The sequence below is a fragment of the Pseudophryne corroboree genome, chromosome 5 (genome assembly GCF_028390025.1).
Source record: "Pseudophryne corroboree isolate aPseCor3 chromosome 5, aPseCor3.hap2, whole genome shotgun sequence".
Taxonomy (NCBI): Eukaryota; Metazoa; Chordata; class Amphibia; order Anura; family Myobatrachidae; genus Pseudophryne; species Pseudophryne corroboree.
Window position 1 is genome coordinate 663,357,323 of NC_086448.1, and position 24,308 is coordinate 663,381,630.

General features: G+C 40.6%; 1 protein-coding gene across 9 annotated transcripts in view; it reads right to left on the reverse strand.

Moving 5' to 3' along the window:
* Positions 1–24,308, reverse strand: part of ST18 (ST18 C2H2C-type zinc finger transcription factor) — a 340,135-nt gene that overhangs the window by 135,510 nt on the left and 180,317 nt on the right. For all 9 annotated transcript variants that reach the window (XR_010177857.1, XR_010177858.1, XM_063923709.1 and 6 more), the window contains 4 exons: positions 16,796–17,494; positions 8,427–8,561; positions 6,555–6,645; positions 3,796–3,894 (listed from right to left, as the gene is read on the reverse strand). Coding sequence is in view for 7 of the 9 variants with exons in the window: in XM_063923709.1 (XP_063779779.1) it covers positions 3,796–3,894; positions 6,555–6,645; positions 8,427–8,561; positions 16,796–17,494 (1,024 nt within the window). In the remaining 2 variants the exon portion in view is untranslated. The remainder of the gene's footprint in view (positions 1–3,795; positions 3,895–6,554; positions 6,646–8,426; positions 8,562–16,795; positions 17,495–24,308) is intronic.

The following is a 24,308-nucleotide window of genomic DNA, read 5'->3' on the forward strand; positions in this document are numbered from 1 at the left end:
TGATCGGAAAGCTTTACTTTTTGTGCCCTGTCTCCTGCGGAGCCGCTATTCCCCATGGTCCTTTCAGGAACCCCAGCATCCACAAGGACGATAGAGAAATATTGTATCCATTCATAGAGTATCTACATTTTCCAGTTTATGGCTTACCACATCAAAGTCAGTTTAGTTTATTTAAAATTTGAAGTGATATGACTAAAAAACTATTTATACAAATGTGTCCAAATACACCTATCCTCAAATTGTGCCAAATACTGTATCCCCATTTGGCACCCCACATACTTTGAAACTTATCTAGGACATGTAACTTTTTCTTACAATTTGCATCTTAATGTGCTACTTTAGACCAACTCCTTTGCAACAAAAATTAATTACTAGTCTTACATATTTACTGTAGCTTAATTTAGAGATGGACATGGTAGCAGAGTGTCTGAACCATCACCACAGACAGAGCTCTTCACATGCGCAGTAAAGATACATCTGCAGACTTCAAAACAATGGAGATGTACTGTATGTAACCCATCAGGTTTGTGTACATCTCTGGATCTGGCCCTTAGTATACTATTAGCGGCCTAGCACATCATTATTTAATTAAGACGTAAAATTTAGGAAAATGTACTCAAGTACTGGAATCACTACCCGTAGCAGAGTGTCTATGTCATCAGGCAATTCAAGCCATATGAAGCAAAAATTATAGGTATTGTATATGAGGACACATCTCTTTTATTAGTTTACTTATTTGTATTATTTTCCCAGTATTCTTTACTTGCAAAGACCTGGTTTTGTATGATGGGTCTCCATTTTGTTCAGCAATATACAGTATGACAGTGTAAATTTTGACAAACCTTTTTCAAACTTTTAACACTGATATTCATTCTCTTCCCCTGAACAGTATTTTCTTAGTTGATATTTGAAACATCCTTTTTCCTGGTTCATTTCCTACCCATTGAACCATTTCTTTAGTGCCTCTATCTGTGGCACATTCTCCTCTTTTCTCCGCTATCTTTTGGGGTGCCACAAGCCACCTCTGCTTTTTTCACTATACACCTCTTCTCTTTTGAACTAAGGGTTTCAAGTGGATGGAGATACACTACCAGCCAATCAGCTCCTAACTGCCATGTTACAGGCTGTGTTTGAAAAATGATAGGAGCTGATTGGTTGGTACTTTATCTTCATCCACTTTATCTCTCTTCCAGGCTTATTACATAGCCCCTCTCTCACTGTGCATCAAGTACCAGCCTCTGCTATCTCCACATACTGTAGATAACTGACTGGTACTTAAAGCTTAACATGTTCAAAACATAACTTATCACTTCCCCTTTCCTAGATTCAAAACCTTCCCTAAAAGCTTGCTTACTGTACCATAAACACCATCTTTTCTTTAGTCTTCCAAGCCCATTGTGTTGATGTCACACTGGACACCATCATCTCCAACCACTCCACAACTGCTGCATCACTTTTAAAATTCTCACTGGGGAAGATGTTCTAAGCCTTGGAGAGTGAGAGTGATAAAGTGGATAGAGATAAACTATCAACCAATCAGCTCCTAACTGTCATTTTTCAGCATGTAACATGGCAGCTAGGAGATAATTGGCTGGTGCTTTATCTCTCTCCCCTTTATCACTTTCCGAGGCTTAGTACATCTCCCCCTCTGTGTCTTTCAGAATCCAGTCTCAAAATCAAAAATTACCGTACATTACCTAAAAAGCCCTTCGCAACACCATGGGGGAAATGTAATAGGGTGTGAGAATCTGAAAGTAAGAGATTTTGATAAAATTCTCCTGATTTTTTTTAAAAGTGTCAATCATTTTCATGGCAAAATCAACCTGGTTTTGCCATGTAAATGATTACCAAAATCTCTCACTTTCTGATTCTCATACCGTATTACATTTCCCCCCACTTCATAAATCTCAAACCTCACATCAAAAGACTCTTCCTATTGCTCCTTTAGAGCTATCACTTTGTCACTCCACAGTTTTTTTTAAACTAAAGTCATCATTTCATTTCCATATTGCAAAACTGGAGTAAGGACATAGGTGCAAGAGTTTCTGAACACAACAAGCTACAATTTTAGATTAAATGTAACACAACTGGTAATTAATTTCTAAATTCTGAAGATCGATCTATTTAGAAAGGCTACATTCACAATGCTCAGAATCTTCCCCAAAAACAATTAACATTTAACATTTTTCATGCCACCTTTTCCAGAACATTTGGCACAGAACGCAGTGCTTGCAACAGTAACTACAGTATATCACCTAACAACCTACGTGTCAGTCAATGAAGTAAAGGGATTTGCATGAAAATTCTTACCGTGAAAAGTGAAGGTGAAAATGGGGAAATCAGCCTGTACCCCCCAAAATGCCAAGCTAACATAGGATAACAGTATAGAAGTGTATCAGAGGTCATATTAAATAGATTTATGGTACTTAAATTGAGTCAAGTGGCTGTTATATGCATTTAAATAAAACAGAAAAAAAGAATGATAAAAGCCATTTTATTTTCAGCAAAATAAGTATATATTTAGGTAATTTTAAAAGAAAAAAAGTGGGAAAAGACTGACTACTCACACCTTCAAACCTAAAAACATCTGTCCCACTCATAAAGCCCCAATATACCTGTCCCATAACTTGAACCCCAGATTCCGTCACTTTATACTTTTTTACCCCAAAAATTACGTCATTATTGGCCAGCTAAAAATAATAAAAAAATTAAAAACGTCAAAGTGCCTACTTAGACATTAAGGAAGGTGGGGGTGTCCCAGGGAGTTGTGAACCAAATCCTGATATTTTTACCTTAAAATAGAGCTTTCCCCCAACTTTGCACCTGCTACAAGTAGGTGTAGTGAAATTCACGGTAAAATTATCGATGATAAATTATTGCGGCTACTTGAATAGAGGTCTTTCACGATTGCAGTAAAATTGCAGTTTCTCACGCAAAAAATAGGTTATCGCAGCTTATTGAATACTCCCCTATTTGTAATTAGAAATATGCACATATATATAGAAGTATACGAATAAAAATACTCCCCTAGCTGGCAAAATTATACCTAATGGTAATTTTCATTTTTAAAGAGAGAATTATAACTAAGCATTAAAATACTCATACAGGCAATCAAAATCCCATTATTTTTCTTTCATGGCCTTTTAAACTATACTTTAAGGTAAATTTTAAAGCAAAAAGGGACACGATAACTCATCTGCCTTAGGTTGATAATTCTAATTGAACCCACTTTTTTTTGCCCCCAAAAAATTATTAAGTATGAAGTAAAGGAATGTATAATGAACTCTCGCAGTCAGGCAAGATTGATAAAACATTTTTTTTTGGAATCCCTATATTTTCATTGACAATGGGTCAAAATTTCAAAGTCATACGTGGCTTAGGGATTGGGACTGAGATGTGATTTTTTTTTCCAGATACACCTCAGAAAAAATGGAGCATCAGGAGTGGCATTTCCAAGCAATTTTTTAAAACTCTGATCCCCTATATCTCAAAAACTGTGAGGCCTAGAAAAGAAAAATTTGACATGGGTTTGTAGCTATGTGGTAGTATCAAGTGTACAAAGTATCATGAAAGTCGTGGGTGTCATGCCTGGGTGAACTGACATGTAATGAACCATTAGCATAATGTTAGTAAAGCAGCATAAGGTTAGTAAAGCAGGTTTCCACAGCATCACGCAAACGTCCACTTTGCATCCGACTCAGAATCAGTACTATAGTGAGTATCGGCATGTTGGCCACATACCCTATTAACATAGGTTCTACACATTATTTATCAAATCCATATTAATATATATACCTGTGAATAGATTCAAGGTTCGATCCAGTCGTAGAGGAATAGTGTTTTTCTTGTGTTTTTGAGAGCTTCTCAGCTGCAGCAATTGGGCAACCTGAAAGACTTTAGTTAGAACAGAAATGTCATACATTCACAGCAGAAAAGAGATAATGCTATATAATCAACATTAAAGTGGTATAAATGCTCAGTTGCTGCCAAAATCACTAATACATTCTGGACACAGGGCCAGGTAAATATTGCACTGTCTAATACATGCATAACACTGACAAAATCAGCACATACTGTATGCTCAATGGGCCTGATTCATATTTGTGTGCAAACCCAATGGTTTGTGTACATGGAACACATCACTACACAATACACAATGTTGACAATTTGTCTTTACGAAGCGGAAAATCATCCCGACATCGCTGCAGTATGTACCTGGCCCTAGAAAAGCAGAGGACCTGATACAGGGAGCAAATAAGAGGTGGAGTCATGGAAACAAATACAGAAGCAGCAATTTGTAAGCAGGATGAGAACCAGGTTAGGACTGTATCCTGAAAACGCAGCGATTGTAGTGTATGTAAGAGAATAGAATGGTCAACAGTGTGAAATGCAGCAGTGTTCTAGAAGAAAAATTAATGGCCTTAAGACTTAGGGGGAAATTCAGTAAGTAATGATTATTTAATGTGGGTGAACAAAGATTGTAGCATCGGGGCTTTAACGCCAAGTCCTATTTAATTACAGAACTTTTATCTCAACCTTTTATTTTGTGTTAACGAGTTCACAGGACCCAATAACAGGCCCAATATTGGGATTTTTTTTTCGGGGGTGAAAAAAGAAATCCCCATTAAGTGCAGTCTGCAGGCTGCCTTCGGGGCTAATTGAATAGCCCCGGGGGATCAATTATGTGGTAAATTACTGCAGATAACTGAGCAGTGATCAAATGATTCACTACCATAGTCAGTGCTGCCAATGTGGAGTGTTGTGAACAAAAGCCTGACAGAAGTTGGTCCAATAAGTTGTGTGAATCAAGAAAGTCTGTGAGGCGGGTATAGGCAAGTCTTTCAAGTAGCTTGGAGTTTGATGGGAGCTGAGAGATTGGATGGTTATTTTAGAGAGAGTTAATCAGAATTATGTTTGTTTAGAATAGGAGTAATCACTGCATGCTTGAATAATGATCAGTTCAGCATGTAGAAAAAGATTGAGAGGTGAATCACATTTATTTCTTGTAGAGGGAGCATTATTTGTTGCTTAGAAAGTAACTGAATATTCATAGTAACAAACCTTAATATAAGACTAAGTGTAACATATGCAGCCAAGTTAATATATTATTACCTTACTTTAGGTTTCTACTTATCCACAAAAATATTACTTTTTTTTGTGTTCTTGCCCATTAATATTTTATGTTTCATTGCATTGCTAATAAAGTAATTTGTCACCTACAACACACAGCTAAATCTCAGAATATCCTTTCTTTGGGATAAGGCCTTTAGTGTAAACCTCTGTACTTTCTTGTAAAGTCTTGGGTATTATTATGATGTTTGTTACTATTTATAAGTTATAGTTTAAGTTAAGAAGGGTTCACCAATACTTACAGTAACATATAATTAATTCTGTAATATGACCCAAGTAAACCACAAATTACAACTTGCAGCCTCATTTATTATCTGTTTTGAAATGTATAACTCTTTCAAAGTTTTAAATCATTATTTTAATCTAAGTAAATATGTGGCCTCAGTAGATTTGAAAATGCTCCTCATCGAGCCATGACTTCTGCTGAGTCCTGGTACAAGATGTTTCCTTTGTAGTCAGCCCAGGATTAACCATGAAGAAAATAAGCATTTAGCTATCATGCCATTAACTCTTTCACTGCCGCTCTGAATTCTTGTTAGTTCTTATCTACCGTCTTCGAATATACTTTGCACTGTTTAAAATAAAAGTGTTTACTTTGGCATGGTGAGTGGTGTTGAAGGTGTTATCTGAGCAACCTATGGCTTTATGCAAGCAGTCATTTGTCCGATCAATGGGCCTAATTCAGACTTGGTTGCAGTAGCAAAATTGTTCTCTACTGGGCAAAACCATGTGCACTGCAGGACTGCAGGGGTGGGGGGGGGGGTAGATATAACGTGCAGAGAAATTTAGATTTGAGTGGTTTATTTTGTTTCTGTGCAGGGTAAATACTGGCTGCTTTACTTTTACACTACAATTTAGATTTCAGTTTGAACACACCCCACCCAAATCTAAAGGTGTGTACACACAGTGAGATATTTTCTTTCGATTTTGACTGTATAATCTCAAGAAAAGTTAGTGCAGATCGCAAGATGAAAGTCACCTTGCGATCCCGATTCGATCCCAATGCGCGGTCCCGCCAGGTCGGCATCGCAAGAAAAGATAGACTGTGCAATCAAGTCAATCCTTGCTAGATCGGTGTACTATCTAGTTCAACTCACATGTCAATTACATCTCACATAAGCCAAAATCTCACATAAGTCAAAATCGTAAGCACACATAGTCCATATCTCAAGAAAAGTTAGTCAAAATCGGTGGTGCTGGGCTCCGGGGAGTTCAAGGGAAATAGCATAGTCAAAATCGGCCATAGCAAGGGTCGCACCGTGTGTACACACCTTAACTCTCTCTGCACGTTATATTTGCCCCACCTGCACTGTACATGGTTTTGCCCATTAGAGAACAATTTTACTGATGCGATCAGGTCTGAATTAGGCCCAATGTTCATTCAATCATGCAATAGTTGTAAATCCCATAGTGACTAAAGATACCTTCTGTGTGTGTTGCGGTTGCTGTTGACATGTCCTCTTCCTGTACATCCTGGTGTTGGACACTTCAACACATTTTCATGCATGGCCAAAACTAATTAAATGAAAATAAAGTTTAGCTGATAAATTATTTTAATTAATTAATTAAAGTGAAACATTTAACCAGCCAATCAGTTTTTGAGGGATACTGTTATAAAACCATGTCACAAAGAGACATCCTGAAGATTCTGTTTAGAATCCCAGTGTGTCTTCCTTGTGATGATATAAGATGTACAGTAGCCCCATGGGTGAGATGTATCACACCTTCTAAAGAGATCAAGTGTATAGTTGCCTGTAGCAACCAGTCAGCATCTAGGTATCATTTATCTAGTACAGTCTATAAAAAATTTTTTTGAAGGTTTAACATATCTGTCTTTATGGGCAGGATGTAATGGAGTCTGAGATCACCGGCCTTGCGGGTTTTGCCTAGTAAATAATTGCCCATCAGAGATCGGCCAGCATCACGCACGTTCGGCTATCTCCGACTCCATTACATCCCGCCCCATGTGTGCAATGCATCACTTACTACTAAATTCTAATTTTGATTAAGCTTGGAAACCAAGACTAAAAAATTCTGTGTACAGCGCTAAGTAAAACTGTATAGACTATATAAAATTAGGTAGGAAAATTGGGGACTTGTATGGAGTGAAGTAGAGCACTTGCTTAGGGTACTTTGTACTAAGCCTTGGGGAGAGATAAAGTACCAACCAATCTGCTCCTGTCATTTTTCAAACACAGCCTGTAACATGGAAGTTAGGAGCTGATTGGCTGGTACATTTTCTCTGTCCCTTTATCCCTCTCCAACGCTTAATACATAGGCCCCTTATTTACTAAAACTACTGTACAAAAGAAACTCCATACTTCATGTGATACTTTTTAGGTGGCATGGCCGCTAAACATAATACTACTGTACTACTACTAATACTACTATCAGTGGTGGCTCCTAACCTTTTTGGGTAGGGAGGCTGCTGCTAGCCATGACAGAGAAGAGAGAGCCAGCCCCGGCTAGTCGAGCTCCAGAGCTTGCGTTATGGATCTGGCACATGTGCACACGAGGCGGCTTGAGTGTGAATGAGCAAACCCCGGCTTCTATGCACTGTATCGGCTGCAGCCCATACAGTCCATAGAAGCCAGATTGGGCTGATGATCAAGCAGGGAGTCGCATCCTACAGGAAGCCAGCTAATCACAGCACATTTAGGCAGTCCCAAAGGAATGAAACATCACCCGCTTGTCCTGCGGGTGACTGGCAGGTAGGACTTCCAATAGGAAGTCACTGCCAGTCACACTGAGTGAAGCCACGGAGCCAGTGAAGTCACACAGACTGCAGATAACTCAGCTGAGCTCACTGAAGTGGTGGATATAACTGGGAGGGGGCTGCAGTCCTGCAGCCCATAGGTAAAATCCGTCAGTGACTACTACTATTACCACTACTAATACCACTACTACTACAGCTACTAAATAATAGTAATAATAATAATAATAATAATAAAGTAAACTTCTGATTGAAATAGATGTTATAAACAGATAGTATTAGCATATTTGTTTCAGTTTTCAATGATAAAAAAGTTAATATTCTTAGCTCCATGTCTCAATTAAATGTACACTGATTAGCAATTATACTGTGTATAAGATAACATATAAACAAATTAGATTTCAACGGTGGAAAAATAGTTATAACAAGTATAACATTCCATAGATTTATTATCCATTACTTTGTACATATAATTGTCTCACAATCATTTCTATTTATGCTACAGTTTAATTTCAAGACCGTTACAAACATGATACTATAGTTTATGAGCAGATATGTCTATAGTGAATATAGTCTTACTGACTTTCTAAAGGCACTCGAACTTTGTGAGGACACCCAGACAGGCTGCGATGATGTGGATATAGCCCAGTTACATGGCCTGTGCCATCACACCCCGGAATAGGGCATTTGGTCTCACGTTTATCAGGATGTGGAGAATCTGCAAGGACAAAAGAACATGGACAAATTAAACATAATTCACAATGTTCTAGATGCAAGCAGTGCGTACTTTATAAGCACAGCAAAGTGAAAGCTCACAGGACAAATGTTTATCTCTTGTAGGGGTATATTTACTGAAGGTCTATTGTAATAAATTTTGATCGATTTTAATCAATGTTGGCCTTCTAGGGCTGAAACTTATTTACTAATATGAATGTAAAAATCATCTGTTAGTAAATGTGCGTTTTAACCCTGGAAGCCCAACGTCAATTAATAACTACCTTTAGTAAATATACCCCTTATGGAGCTTTTAAGTATTTGATAAAAGATAAACGAAAGTAATAATGTCCACTCACTCTAATGGGTGGTATTCATGTGACCGGCGGTCAGCAGACCGACGGTCACATGACCTCCCCCAAAATCCCTCCCCTGCACTATCCCGACGGCCGGCATGCCGACCAACAGGGACTATTTCCACTCGTGGGTTTCCACGACACCCATAAGGTGGGAACAGAACCCGTGGCAAGTGCAGGTCACCACCGAGGCCGCAGCATGGCAAGCACAGCGAGCCCGCAAGGGGCTTGCTGCACTCGCCCCTCCCCACCAGGATCCCGGCGTCTGTATGCTGCCGGGATCCCGGCATCGGTATGCTGACTGGTGGTCAGGAGACCATCGGTCAGCCATACCACACCCAGTCTAATGACCTATTTAAGACAAAAAGTGAACAATGTTCTAAAAGCAATACAAAATAAACATTTCTGATAAATTAGATGGGTGGTCTAAAAGTGATAGTAGTCATTATTTTCATGGACTACACTACAGAAAATTGGGATGTGCATTTGTGAATGTGCAGAATGTGTAAACAGGCACTGCTCTTCCCCCCAGTGATATGCTGTGAGGTAAATGGCTTAGGAAGCACTGGCTGATATCAGAGCAAGATTTACATACAATATATGAGCCCAAGGGTTCATGTTAGCATTATACAAAGGTGCAGCATTATATACTGCTGGAAATTTGGGGAGTTTTGATCAGGGATGTGCAAAAAGGGTAGATAGGTGAGGCAGAGACAGGTCCAAAGCAAAATGACAGAATGGAGAGGGCACCATGACAGGACAAGAGGGGTAGGACTATATAGAAAAGTAGGTATGGCCGCAAAAGAGGCGTGACCTCCTAGAGATTTCCATATAAGTATGATGGGGAGAGGGTGACAGGAGAGAGAGGCTGATGGGGAAATAGTGATGCAGGGGAGAGGCAGTGGGTGACAGGGAGAGATAGTAGGAGATGGAGAGAAAGTGTGTGACAGGCAGAGGCAGAAGGTGACAGGAGTTGGTAACAGTGAGAAGCAGTGGGTGATGCCAGGGAATGGGTAGCGGGGAGACTGTGAGTGATACCAGGAGGAGGCAGTGGGTGATGGGGAAAGGCTGTTGGTGACAGGGAGATGGTGACAAGAGAGATAGGTGATTGGTATAGATAGTGGGAGATGGAGATGCATTGGGTGATAGAGAAAGGCAGTGGGTGACAGGGAGAAGATGATGGGGAGTGGCTGTAAGGGAGAGGGAGTAGGTGACAGGGAGAGGGTGACAGGAGAGAGAGGTGACAGTGAGAGATAGTGGAAAATGGACAGACAGTGGATGACAGGAAATGCAGTGGTTGACAGGGAGAAGGTGATGGGGAGAGGCAGTGACAGGGACAAGGTGATGGAGAGAGGCAGTGACAGGGAGAAGCAGTGAGAAACAGGGAGAAGCAGGGGATGACAGCTAGAGGGTGATGGGAGATAATGATGAAAGAGAGAGGCAGAGGGTGACAGGGAGAAACAGTGGTAGACTGAGAGGCAGTGGGTGACAGGAAGAGGCAAAGGGTGACAGTGAGAGACAGTAAGTGGTGGTAGAGGCAGTGGGTGACTGAGAGAGGCAAGGGTGACAGAGAAGGATTGTAGGAAATGGAGCGGCAGACCCTTGTCTAATTACCTCTCTTCTCTATTGACGGATCCCTGCTGCATGGGGGCAGAAGTGGAGTTGGGCAGGTATTTGGGAGTGAAGAGAAGGAGCGGGGTGCACCACCAGCGTGACAAGCATCGCAGCAGCCACGAGGGGTTGTTTATATGAAAAATAAAATTCTCCTTAATGACAGGTATGGCATGTGCCTTGGTGGCCCCCTCCTCCCCCACCGAATCCGCCTAAGAGGTGAAGCACTAACTTTTTTCTCCAGAGTTTTGACTATAAAAATTGTTATTATGTTACATTCTTTGTATTTTTCATATAATTTTTATAGTCGAAACTCTGGAGTATACTGGAGTATGATAGGAAAGGCTCTACCTCACTTGCCTCTCCTCACCGCATGTCACTGCATGCCCACAATCTTGTTTGTTAATTACCCCAACTACTGTATTTCACAATTCTACATTACATAGTAGTATTTTTTATTTTATATACTGTGGGTCAAAGTGACAAGAGCATCAGACCAGTAAGAGCATAGCAGCCATGTAATATCATACATGACTTTATTTTACAGTGACTTGGACATGCTAATAATTGGAATATGAAGTATATAGAAACTTGTAATTTACTTGCGTTATATCAACATGGTCCATTTCTGTACAGTAAGTGTATTCTGTATGTGAAAACATTTTTGCTATGCCAGCTTATTGAGTTTGATTGTCTGCTCTTAGAGAATATATTCCATTGGGTTGGGAATGAAACCTTGTCCGAGCGGGAACCCCGAATTTAGGATACCGACAGTGGGGTCCCAATGGTCAGAATCCTGATGGATCGCAGTAAGTATTTTCTCCATACCCCTAATTCTATACCAAACCCATCCCTCCTGCATCCTAACCATAACCTCCCCTTCCTCCAGCCTAACCCTAATCCTCCTCTCCCGCAGTCTAACCCTAACCTCCCTTCTCTGCAGCCTAACCCTATCCATCCCCCTAGTGCTTAACCCCAACCCCAGTAATTATCGTTGGGATGCTTCAGGATTGTGACCATCAGGATCCCACTGTTGGCATTCTGACTGTCAGGATCCCGACTGCAAGGATCCTGACCGCATTCCATTATCTTGTTTCACTCAACTATGAGCCTAATTCAGGTTGGATCGTCAATCGTGGTTAGCATGCTGGGCGGCCTGGGCAGCCCCCAGCATGCGAGACTAAGGATTGCAAAAAATCTGAATTTGCAATCCTTACTGAATAGGGTCCTATATATGGAAATATGCTAAATAGTTGAATGTATACAGGAACTTATTTAAATAACATGTTGAACAGAGTGATATATTGTAACAAATGATATATACCAAATATAAACATTTAGGATTTAGGGGGAGATGTAACAAAGTTTGGAGAGAGATAAAGTGGAGAGGAATAAATACATTTATATATCCCTCTTAGTTTAGTCAGAATATCATTAAAAAAACCTTGGCTGCAATGGTTTATGGTACAGGTTGAGTATCCCATATCCAAATATTCCGAATTACGGAATATTCCGAAATACGGACTTTTTTGAGTGAGACTGAGATAGTGAAACTTTTGTTTTTTGATGGCTCAATGTACACAAACTTTGTTTAATACTCAAAGTTATTAAAAATATTGTATTAAATGACCTTCAGGCTGTGTGTTTAAGGTGTATATGAAACATAAATGAATTGTGTGAGTGTACAAACACTTTGTTTAATGCACAAAGTTATAAAAAATATTGGCTAAAATTACCTTCAGGCTGTGTGTATAAGGTGTATATGAAACATAAATGCATTCTGTGTTTAGATTTAGGTCCCATCACCATGATATCTCATTATGGTATGCAATTATTCCAAAATACGGAAAAATCCCATATCCAAAATTCCTCTGGTCCCAAGCATTTTGGATAAGGGATACTCAACCTGTAGTATATATAATGTATGCATACAGAATTGTTGACATTTACAATGTTGACACTATAATGTTGAATGGTTCTGAATGTTGACAGAGACAAAATGTTGACATCTTCAAAATGAATGCATGTTTACTTCATGAACATATCAGCATTCGGGTTAGGATTAGGCTGCAGTTAGGTTAGGCAGGGGCGGATTGAGTCACCGGGATGCCAGGATAGTTTGCCGCTGGGCCAGCCCACTTCATACTTGCCTACCTGACCCACTCCATGAGGGAGAAAATGCTCTGTTCCTGGACTTTCCTGGTAATGTATGATTGCCATCACCTGTGGTGAAACACCTTTCTTATCATTTATCTAGCTCACCACAGGTGATGGCAATCATACATTACCAGGAAAGTCCAGGAACAGAGCATTTTCTCCCTCATGGAGAGGGTCAGGTAGGTAAGTATGGCCCACTTGCTTTCCTTATAGGCTGTGCTCCCCCCAATGCAGGCCAGGTAACAAGCCCAAGCCACGGGCAGACAGGGAGGGAGCGATAACAGCCTCCCCATATGAAGTTGGTGCTCAGCCTGCACGCAGCCTCACAGGTGAAAGTGAAAGTGAAACTGACGGTGTAGCTTCTAACCTGCTACTGCTGCCACACATTGGGGGTAATTCCAAGTTGATCGCAGCAGGAAATTTTTTAGCAGTTGGGCAAAACCATGTGCACTGCAGGGGGGGCAGATATAACATGTGCAGAGAGAGATAGATTTGGGTGTGGTGAGTTCAATCTGCAATCTAAATTGCAGTGTAAAAATAAAGCAGCCAGTATTTACCCTGCACAGAAACAAAATAACCCACCCAAATCTAACTCTCTCTGCAAATGTTATATCTGACCCTCCTGCAGTGCAAATGGTTTTGCCCAACTGCTAAAAAATATCCTGCTGCGATCAACTTGGAATTACCCCCATAGAGTATTTACTGCTAGTGCTTATGGTAAGTGTGTGTGTGTGTGTGTGTGTGTGTGTGTGTGTGTGTGTGTGTATGTATGTGTAGGGACCCAAAGGGACAGGCTGTGTGTGTAGGGACTGGAGGGGGCAGGCTGTGTGAGTAGCGACAGGAGTGGAGATGTGTATGTGTGTGTGCGTGTACCATATACTGTATATGGTTATAATGAAACTACAGTATATTTACATGTAGCCGCTATATAAGATATTTATATGTTCTGTGATGTGAATAGTGAAAACTTCCCTATGTTGCCAGTCTATTCAAAACAGCATACAAGTTGAAAAACTAAATTTCCTTGATTTAATTAATTTTTTTCTCTGTAATCCATAAGGAAGAGGAATGTTTTTATGTTTTATACATTGTAAGCTTATCTTTTAATCTTTAGAGGTAAATAAAGCCACTATTTAAGGGGAATTCAATTCTCTGCAATCCCTGTGATATTTGTCTATGCACATGGGCCCTCATTCCGAGTTGTTTGCTCGGTAATTTTCTTCGCATCGCAGCGATTTTCCGCTAATTGCGCATGTGCAATGTTCGCACTGCGACTGCACCAAGTAAATTTGCTATGCAGTTAGGTATTTTACTCACGGCATTACGAGGTTTTTTCTTCGTTCTGGTGATCGTAATGTGATTGACAGGAAGTGGGTGTTTCTGGGCGGAAACTGGCCGTTTTATGGGAGTGTGTGAAAAAACGCTACCGTTTCTGGGAAAAACGCTGGAGTGGCTGGAGAAACGGAGGAGTGTCTGGGCGAACGCTGGTTGTGTTTGTGATGTCAAACCAGGAACGACAAGCACTGAACTGATCGCACTGGAAGAGTAAGTCTCGAGCTACTCAAAAACTGCACAGAGAAGTCTTTTCGCAATATTGCGAATTTTTCGTTCGCAATTTTGATAAGCTAAAATTCACTCCCAGTAGGCGGCGGCTTAGCGTGTGCAAAGCTGCTAAAAGCAGCTTGCGAGCGAACAACTCGGAATGACCACCATTGACGCCTATTACAACAGAATGTCTTCAATGATTTTCCTGAGCACCTACTGCATACTGTATGTTAAGAAAAATCAGCAAATAAGAAAGATCATGTAGTGCACTCTGTGACTGTTCCATTGGTACTAGATGGTCATCACCAAGAAATGAATTCCCCCCTTTGCATTTAATATATACAGTACTGTACAAGACACTGTACATTACTGTGCTAGATGAGGTGTTTATACATAAGTAAATATGCCCACCATTCTCCCTGTGCATTAGGTTGCCTTGTTAGAAAGGAGGTGCTCCTCTGACAAGGAACAGTGCGCCTGAATCAGAGATTGATGCATTGTTGATGTTTTACACCAGGGGTGGGGAACCTTTTTTCTACCAAGGGCCATTTGGATATTTATAAAATCCTTCGGGGGCCATACAAAAATTATCAACTTAAAAATTATCCTGCCTCCCAGTAATTATGCCCTTTAGTGGTACTGAGTGTGCGCCAACAGGTAATGGGTTGGCCAATTAAAATGGGACATGATACACATATGCCCCCAATAGTACAGTGCCAGATACACATATGCCAGTGCAGTGCCAGATACACATATGCCCCCGCAGTGCCAGATACACATATGCCCCCGCAGTTCCAGATACACAAATGCCCCCACAGTGCCAGATAAACAAATGCCCCCACAGTGCCAGATACACAAATGCCCCCACAGTGCCAGATACACAAATGCCCCCACAGTGCCAGATACACAAATGCCCACACAGTGCCAGACCGCTCACCGCTGCTGCAGCTCCATCTGGCGGCGGCGTGTCTCAGCTGTTGGGTCAGGGCAGGGAGGAGAGGGCGGCTATGTCTGGCAGCAGCTGCGACGTGTAGAACCTCAAACCAGTCACCAGTTTGTGAGTCAATCAGAGCTCGCGGACTGGCAGCGGCAGCTCCTGATTGGCTGCCGGTCCACAAGCTCTGATTGGCTCATGTACTGGCAGCTGGTTTAAGATCCTACCTGCTGCCGGACATAGTAGCTGCACTCTCCTCCCTGCCCTGACAGCAGAGACACGCCGCTGCCGGACTGAGCGCCGGCGTATCTCGCTGACAAACAAGCGGGTGGGCCGGAACAAACTGCTTTGCGGGCCTTACACGGCCCGCGGGCCGGAGGTTCCCCAACCCTATTTTACACAGTGGAGCAATTTTTTGCACATGCATCTAAGTTGCACCGCACATGTGCTGCGAAGGTCTTGCGATAACAGTCACAGAGAGGATTTATTTGCAAAGTGATAGACAGTAAGTGACTTTTTGTGGGAGGCAATTGAGGGATGGTCACTCAAACACATTGTGACCATTTCTGGGACCTGTCACAGCTTGTAGCTGCAATCCCATGTGTATTTACAATGGCTCCGGCCTCTTACTTTCAGTGGCCATGCTGCGTGACCATAGTGTTACTAAAAAGTTTTGTTCAAAGTGCGTCTGATGGTTGCATCTTTGTATGCAAGTGGTGTTTTATATACATCTCCAGTGGGTGTCTCAATACAATCCCGGTGACGTGTGACATTTGCATATTTTTGCCAAGCCACTGGGTACAAATTGGCATCTGCAACGGTATTTGTGTCAACTCTGAATCAGACCCAGTGTACGTGAATCCTTTATAGAATTGCTGTGCAGTAGCGTGCTGCAGGGGTTCATAAATAGGGGCAGAGCCATTCATGTCACAGCAACTGAATTGACTGTAGTCTCAGGTGGTTGACCTGTCGTATCACATCAGGGTATGGTCCTAAAGATGTTAAACATATAGGGAGGTAATATTTTACATTCACATTGAACAATGTATTTTACTTTCATTGGGTCATTTTAATACATTTTTAGATTTGTGAATAATGAGTATACTTGTCAATGTATGTATCATATCAGTGGCAAAAGTTTATAGTTGTGGTGTGAGCCACCTGTCTGTCAGTAAGCACTCAATGAAAACACATGTATAACAGCATGCCAAATGGTGGAACATAGAACAAAATCAGTAATAGCTAGACAAATCTGTATAGAAAAAGCACCTAATATAATGATTATTCAACTCTCTGTACAGTAGTTTTACTTTTTACTTTTTTTTTTGTTTTAATTCATGTTGGATAAGTTTTAATAACAATTTCTGAGCAGTATTTGGAAATAGTATTAGCCAGATAAGTGGTTTATTAAACTTTCTAAACAGGGCAGGTGGAAAAGTTGCCCATAGCAATCTATCAACTTCTAGGAACTGTATCATTTAATAGACTGTACTTCATAAATTATAACTAGAAGTTATTGGTTTCTATGGACACTTTCCACTTGTCCTCTTTTCAAGGTTTAATATGTCTCTCCCATAGTAAAAAAAATAAAGGATTACAAAGCATAAAAAAACATAAATCATTACAATCTCTTACTTTTGTTGCTATAGATTTGCCGGCCAGCTACATCTATTACTTTAGTTTGTTTTCTTTCTCTTGCTAGGTGCTCCAGCAAGAACATGTCAAGTTCCTTGTAGGTGCTGTGGAACATGTGACCTTGCTCAGCTTGTAAGGTTATTGCTTGTTCAAGCAGACTCAAGTTTCCTTTTGTTTTATCCAAATCCACTGACGATTCTGTAATAATTGAGAGGCATTTATCATCATCCTCGCTCTCAGGAATCTGGTGTTGGCTTCTGTCATCATGTTCTGATATTTCTACCGATGAGTCAGTTTCAGTTTCCACTGCTTTTTCTTCTTTATTGTCATTGTCACCCTTCTGCTTTATTTTTTGACTGAACCTGTCAGATATAAGGTCCTTTGAATTGGTATCATCTGAATAACTGTAAGAACTGTCCCAACCATTTTCAGTTATTCCAGTGCTACCATTATTGTTCTCAGGAGAAAATGCTGGTGAGTCATTTAGTTTGGAGGACTGGGTACTATAGCTTTTTCCATGGTCTCTGTGAGCTTTCAGTGATTGAATAACACTCCCTGTTGGACTGTTTGTCACTGTATGTAAAACAGTTTTTTTTGCTGACTGTCCCAATATTAATGGATCAGTAAGAAGGTCTTCATAGCAACACTTCCCTTCTGATGAATGGGTTGTCATTCCCGTTGATTGCACAGTTATTGTACCTATAGAAAACATGAAAAAAATACTGTATTAAGATTGGACTAGATTGGACTGGAAGAAAAAGCAGACCTGGCATACAGAGGGCATCAGTCCATATTGTAGATGTGACCAAAGCAAAAAACACAAATGTTAATACAGATGTAGCTATGCTCATCTTACTGCAATGCAACATGCTGCAACATGGCTTGCTGCATGGTGTGCCAGGCTGTGACTACTCGTAGCTGGTGGACGCTCCATTAATTCCTAAAGGAAGTTGCAGCCTGGCACGCCATACAGCATGCCGTATCACAGTAAGATGAATGTGGCTACATCTGTATATGTGACAGAGTACTTAACTACATACTAGCACACGGTTGTCTGTTTCATTTAGCACTGCCTAGTATAGAATATATAGTGGATTTCATTTCTGAAAAAACAATTAATGCACAACACAAAGCACCTGTTTTGTGAAGTCCACCTAAATATCTGCAAAGTACAAACAGTAAAACATCACTTCATATGTCAACTTGTTACCATTCCATGGCAGCCCCCTTTTAATTTTAACTTTTTTCTTCTAAGTACTGTTCTTGTTTTAGCCTCATCTGTATCCTAACTTAATCATGAGTGTGCCTACAAATGTGCAGTCCCATTTAATGTATGCTTGGAAGGCGGAACTGTAACCCTCTGAAAGTTTAGGTTGAGGCCCAGTCCTTTGTCCTTTTTGCATTAAGTACAACACATTTCTATTGACTACAAATAAACTTAGAGATTGGCTAAATGTTCAGCTATTAGGTAGTCCTAATCTTAAATATTGCATGGTTTTGTATATATAATTTCTGGATCACTGTCAGTATACTTGTTTTCATAACACTTGACTAGTGTGTCTCAGGGAACATTACTTGCTGTCAGAATCTTTTGCAAAAAAGCCTTGGTTTGCATACATGATTGTATACAAGTTTAAGATGAATCTTCAGATCACAATCATTATCGAAAATTGCACAACTGCTATGCTACACAGTTGCTACACAGGGTTGGGTATGAAATACTGTCGGTCAGCATCCTAATAGTCAGAATCACGACAGCAGAATCCTGATGGATCTCGGAGAGTATTCTAAATGTCTACTACTAGCTCTACCCCACCAAACCATAACCATGTCCTCCAGTACCCTAATCCTAACCCTCCCACAAGTGCCTAACCCTAACCCTAAAACTATACCTAACCTAATAGTCACTTTTGGGATCCATTGGCATTGTGACCATTGGGATATTGCTGACAGGACTGTGACCATTGGGATCCTGCTTGTTGGGATCCTGACTGCATTCTGCTACACATGTGTGATGTCTTCAAGAAGATGTGCAAGAAAACATCTCGTGAACATCTCAGAAATAACCAGCACTATAACAGGGACCTGTGATGGACCTGGCACTTGACTTTAATATACTGTTTGATGACACAATGTCACACAGAGCAGTCGGAGCCACTAGCAACAGGAATTAAAGCGCTGCCTCAAGCATCCTCAGGAGACTCTTAGCACTTCTATAAAATGTAGGGTATTGCCTGGAGCATCTTATTGATGCCCTGAGCATCCCTCCAGCAGCTTCTAATTGCTGTAGGGTATCATTGTATGCATTCTGCAAACCAAATGTTGGTGCCCTGGGGCAATGATTGTGTAAGCCCTATGGCCCTGTTCCCTGTGTGGTGGCACCACTTGCACACCTCTTGTTATGACTCATTTGCAGCATTTGCTATTGATGTAATGGCTGAATTGGGTCACAATAATAGAATTAGTAACATTAATTTTATATAAATAAATGTAACATGAGGATATACAGTAGTAAAACAACAGTACATTTTTTTCTATTTATTTAAACAGACACCCATACATACTGGAGAGGAGGCAGAAACTGGGAAAACTGATTTATGACAATTATTGATAGATGATGAACATGGCAACCTGAACACAGAATGGGAGGAAATGCAATAAACCTTCTAAAGAGTAGAAAAGTAGACAATTGAAAATGTGCCAAAAGCATCCAATATACTTCTAGTTATCACTTTCAAGTATATTTCTGTTCCCCTTAACTCATTGTACCTGTTCTTCAATGTGGACCCATACAGATTTGCACTCAGTCCTCTCTGTGTCTGAGTAACAACAGAAGTGTATAATTTGCCACCATGGGTGTGGACTCCAGGTTCACTGTATGCTTTTAAAAAGTAATGTTCCAACTTATTTAGTAATTTGTTTGTTAATTACAATGGAAACTCACTACCTAGATATGTAGAATAAAGTTGCACTGTTAAATATTTTTTACACTCAGTTGGCAAATGATGCTGTGTGAATTAGATTATTTTATAAATTTTATAAATTTGTGGTATAATGTAATGTTAACCTAATAGTTATCTTGCAATCTAATTTCTATATTCTTTGATACAAACAACATTGAAAAATGTATTTAGGCATTATTTTATTAACAACATCTGAGTCATTTGGCAAAAGAGTTCTCCCAAATCACTCTTAATTCCTGTGATTTATTTTTAAATAGTGACCTCCAATTATGTAAGATCTTTATCATAGAGATACAGTAATAGGGAAAGTAATGGAAACACAATTAAAAGAAAGAGTTATGTAATATCTTAAATCCAGCAATGTACAGGATCCCAAACAGCATGGATTTGGGGGGGGGGGCAGGGATTATGCCAAACAAATCTTACTGAACTCTTTGACTCCATGATTAAATACTGTAATAGAATGGGGAGGGGGGGGGGTAGATGTAGCATCTAGTAAGGCTTCTCACACAGTCCTACATCGAAGACTGCTAAATAAACTCAAAAGGGTGTGACTGTATTATAAAACAGTTGAATAGATAAGAGCCAGGATAGGAAACAGAGAGTTGTAGTAAATGGAGTGCAGTCTGAGGAGGAAAATGTTACCAGTGGAGTACCCCAGGGTTCTGTACTTTGACCAGTGCTTTTTATTGGTAAAATTGTTGGTGACATTGCAAATGGCATTGAAGGGAAAGTATGTATTTTTGGAATGACACAAAGATATGCAACAGGATAGACACACTAGGAGGGGTAAAACAATTGATTGATGATCTAAGTAGACTTGAGGAATGGTCAAGAATGTGGTATCTACAGCTTAATACAAAAAAATTGCAAAATCATGCACTTGGGTCTCAAAAACCCAAAGGCTAATTATAGTATCAAGGATACTATAATGGAAACTACTGAGAAGTAAAGAGATTTAGCAGTCACTGTTTCAAGTGACTTAAAGGCAGGGAAGCAATGTAACAAAGCAATGAGAAAGGCAAATCAGATGCTTGGTTAAATAGGGACAGGAATCAGTAGCAGGAAAAAATAAGTAATAATGCCACTGTATAGGTCACTGGTATGGCCTCATCTGGAATACTGTGTTCAGTTATGGAGACCATATCTCCAAAAGGATAGAAATACATTAAAGAGCATACAAAGAAGGGCAAATAAAATGGTGCATGGTCTACGTGACAAAACTTAACCAGAAAGTCTAAAAGATCTTAACATATACTGTTTAGTTTGGAGCAGAGAAGGAAAAGGAGTGACATTATAGAAATTTTTAAAGGAAGAAACATTCTTCAAAGGAAGAAAAGTATTAGAACACAAGGACATGCACTGAAACTGGAGGCAGATAGGTTCAGAAGAAATTTAAGGAAAATTAGTTCCCATCACAAGTGGCCGAGGTTAACACAGTAGAGCAATTTAAACATGCATTGGATAGGCATATGAATATCCTTACAAAGAACTAAGGATCAAATACTTTTAATGTATTAAATAATGAATAAATTATATATTGTGGTGCCAGAAAAAAACAGACAACTGACAGGGACCAAAGCTTACTTGCAGAGATGACAACAAATACTTGCAGGGCCAATTTTACTCAAAGACAAGTAGTAAGGTCTCCAACTCTCCTGCAAATACACTAAAGACCCGGTTAAAAAACTGACCCATGTATGGAAATCAGCCTAAATGTTATATTGAAGGGTAGGACACAGATTAACTAGCAAAATGGCCCCTGGGTTGCCATTCTTTCCTGACACGCATGGCACCAACCAGGATCCAAGGCAGCTACTATAACTCAAACTAAACTAAGTGAATCCCTAAAAATATTCTCAGGCAAAAGAAACATACCCTCCTCATTAAGTTGGACATTATATGCACAAAACAAATGAACACCATCATAGCAGATATTTGGTGAGGATCAACCAAAGTACACAACTCTAAAACCTTACAGGACACCAAGGAAATTACTTTCCTTCTGGACTTGCCCATAGACACACCACTCTGATCATCACACCAAGTTCTACAAGGTATAATGGAGGACCATGGAATGGAACACCAGGGTTACAAGCATGCAATGGCTTCCAAGTTGTGGGCAATAGGGAACCAAAGGTCCAGAGACAACAGGTTTCCTAAATCATCTACCCCAAATGAACAACTAGGGCCCGTGGAGGCCAAACATTTCAACAGCACTACACAGGATAGGCAGAAGAGATTACCAACACATACCCATACACATCCAAATCGCCTAAAGCAACAATAAAATATAAGAAGAAATTCAGCCAACAATCAGAAGAGAAGGTGGGGATTACTCAGTCCATGGTAAAAACCGAAAAAAAAACCTGCCCAGAGATACAACAGCCAATCAAACTTGGTGGTTCAGGGCTAAAAAAGGCCAAAATCCCTCAAGGTTCCAACCAGTAACAGTAACTACATTTAGCAAAAATACCAATGAAAAATAAAACAACAATTGAAGCCAAGACTAAAGTATATAATGCTTATAAACACTGGATTTCCAGCATTCAAACTCCCTAATATCAGAAGTGTAAAGTTCACGGGAAGCAGCATTGATGGCCGACCCAATGCGAAACAAATTGGTATCATACTAATTATCAGAAATAATGAGCATCAGGATTCAACACAACAGAAATGAAAGACCGTAACCGGGGAACCATCAAGATGTATCAACCATGCACCCTCAAACATAGATCTAGACAACAAGTATACCCATTGCAGCATCACCGGGAATCAGATTGACCCAACGATCTCATCCCAGCTGTTCGGTCTGCTTAACACCAAATCAGATACAAGGACATAGGACTTCAACAAGGTGGGTACGGTCCACTTATATGCAGCAACCTGCTCACCAATGTGAAAAGTCCCATGAAAAGCCATTGCAAAGGTGAACTAGAACAATTCATTAGGGGGAATAATAAATGGCTGTTAGAGCCAATTCCAATTGATCAAATAGCAATGGGTAATTGGAGACTTCTGGACCTCGGGCACAGGCGGTAGCTGAGACTAGCCCTTATTGGCTGTAGAAACTTTACTGACTCCAATTGGCATGGTACATTCTAAGAGTCCTGAGTGTAATAGAACACTCAGACCTTGCAGCAATGAGAGGGACAGTTATGATCAACCAAAGTAGCAGCAGGTGCCTGGGCTCCTTACCTGCCCCCTGAAATATGGATAATGCCTCAATATGAAATTGTGCACACCAGGAATGTGTTGTTCTACAAACCTAATAGTGCACGCAGAACAATGCAACCAGCAGTAGCGAGGAGTGCTTGTTGTTAGTGGCCTGGACAACACCTATATTTTTGCTTAACAGCAGACTGCAAGTTATTTGGGGAATCCTCTGTAATAAAGTGGCACTCAAAATTGAACAACCCTAGAAAAGCTTGACCCTGCCTAAGCAAGACCTTACCTTCTTCCAGGGCCAGTACAATAACATCCTGAAGCTAAGTCACCTTCTTCTGAGATTAGTGGTATCAGCAAGAGACCATATTGTTCTTGATGTCAAGATAAAAAAGGCAAGGACGGGAACCCTCTGACTTCTCCCCATCTGTAGGGTCTCCAAACTCAGAGAATAAGGCAGTACCATGCAATGGGAAGAACCAGCCAGCCCCACACAGAGAAAGTCATCAAGGTATTGAGCTACTCCCGACTCCCCTGTACCCATGCAGATGGACCAGTGAAGAAAGGAACTAAAGCATTTGAAATACAGTATTCACATAACACAGAACAACCCATGAGTAGGCACCTTTCTATATAGAGTCCATTTTCCAGTCTGAATCCCATGAACAAAAAAGAGTCTGAGTGAAGACAAATGACCATACAATCTCTGAAGTTGACACAAAGACTTATAACACACCCTAGATAAAGAGTACAGGATATCATCATTAACCAAAGAACCATCCGGGTAAGAGAGGTGTTGTATCACTTGCCTGGCATCTTTTTAGGAATTACACCTTCTGGAGATAAGACTACATAAGGGAAAGACCCACCCAAGTGTCCCATCCAGAGCTCTTTCATCCCATTTTCTTTATCAATGCGAGGCAACTCAACAGCAGACTGCAAGTTCCTTGGGAAATCCCCTGCCACAAAACCAGAAATCGGGAGCCAAAACTCCTCAGTGAAACCCTGCAATAATAACTTTGCCATGCAGCACCGGGGGTTGCAGCCCAACCATTTCAATAGGGCACCCACTCTGATAAGGAAATACTTAGAACCCCCTGCCCCAGAGTTTCTATAACTTGGGGCTGTGTCAAGCAACTTGCAACAATCACACACTGGGTGACGGGTGCTGCAACAGAAACTTGAGGTTCAAGGTTTTGAAAATCACTTCAAACCCATGACTGTACAATTTCCATTATTAAAGGCAACCCAATTGCCCTAATTGTGCTGGGCACTGAAACAGAGTAGGGCAGCTGCAGAGGGCCCAACCCCCATCTGGACAACAATGACTCCCCATGGAGATGACTGCTGTGCGACAACAAGCTAGACCTTGACTTCTTTACAGC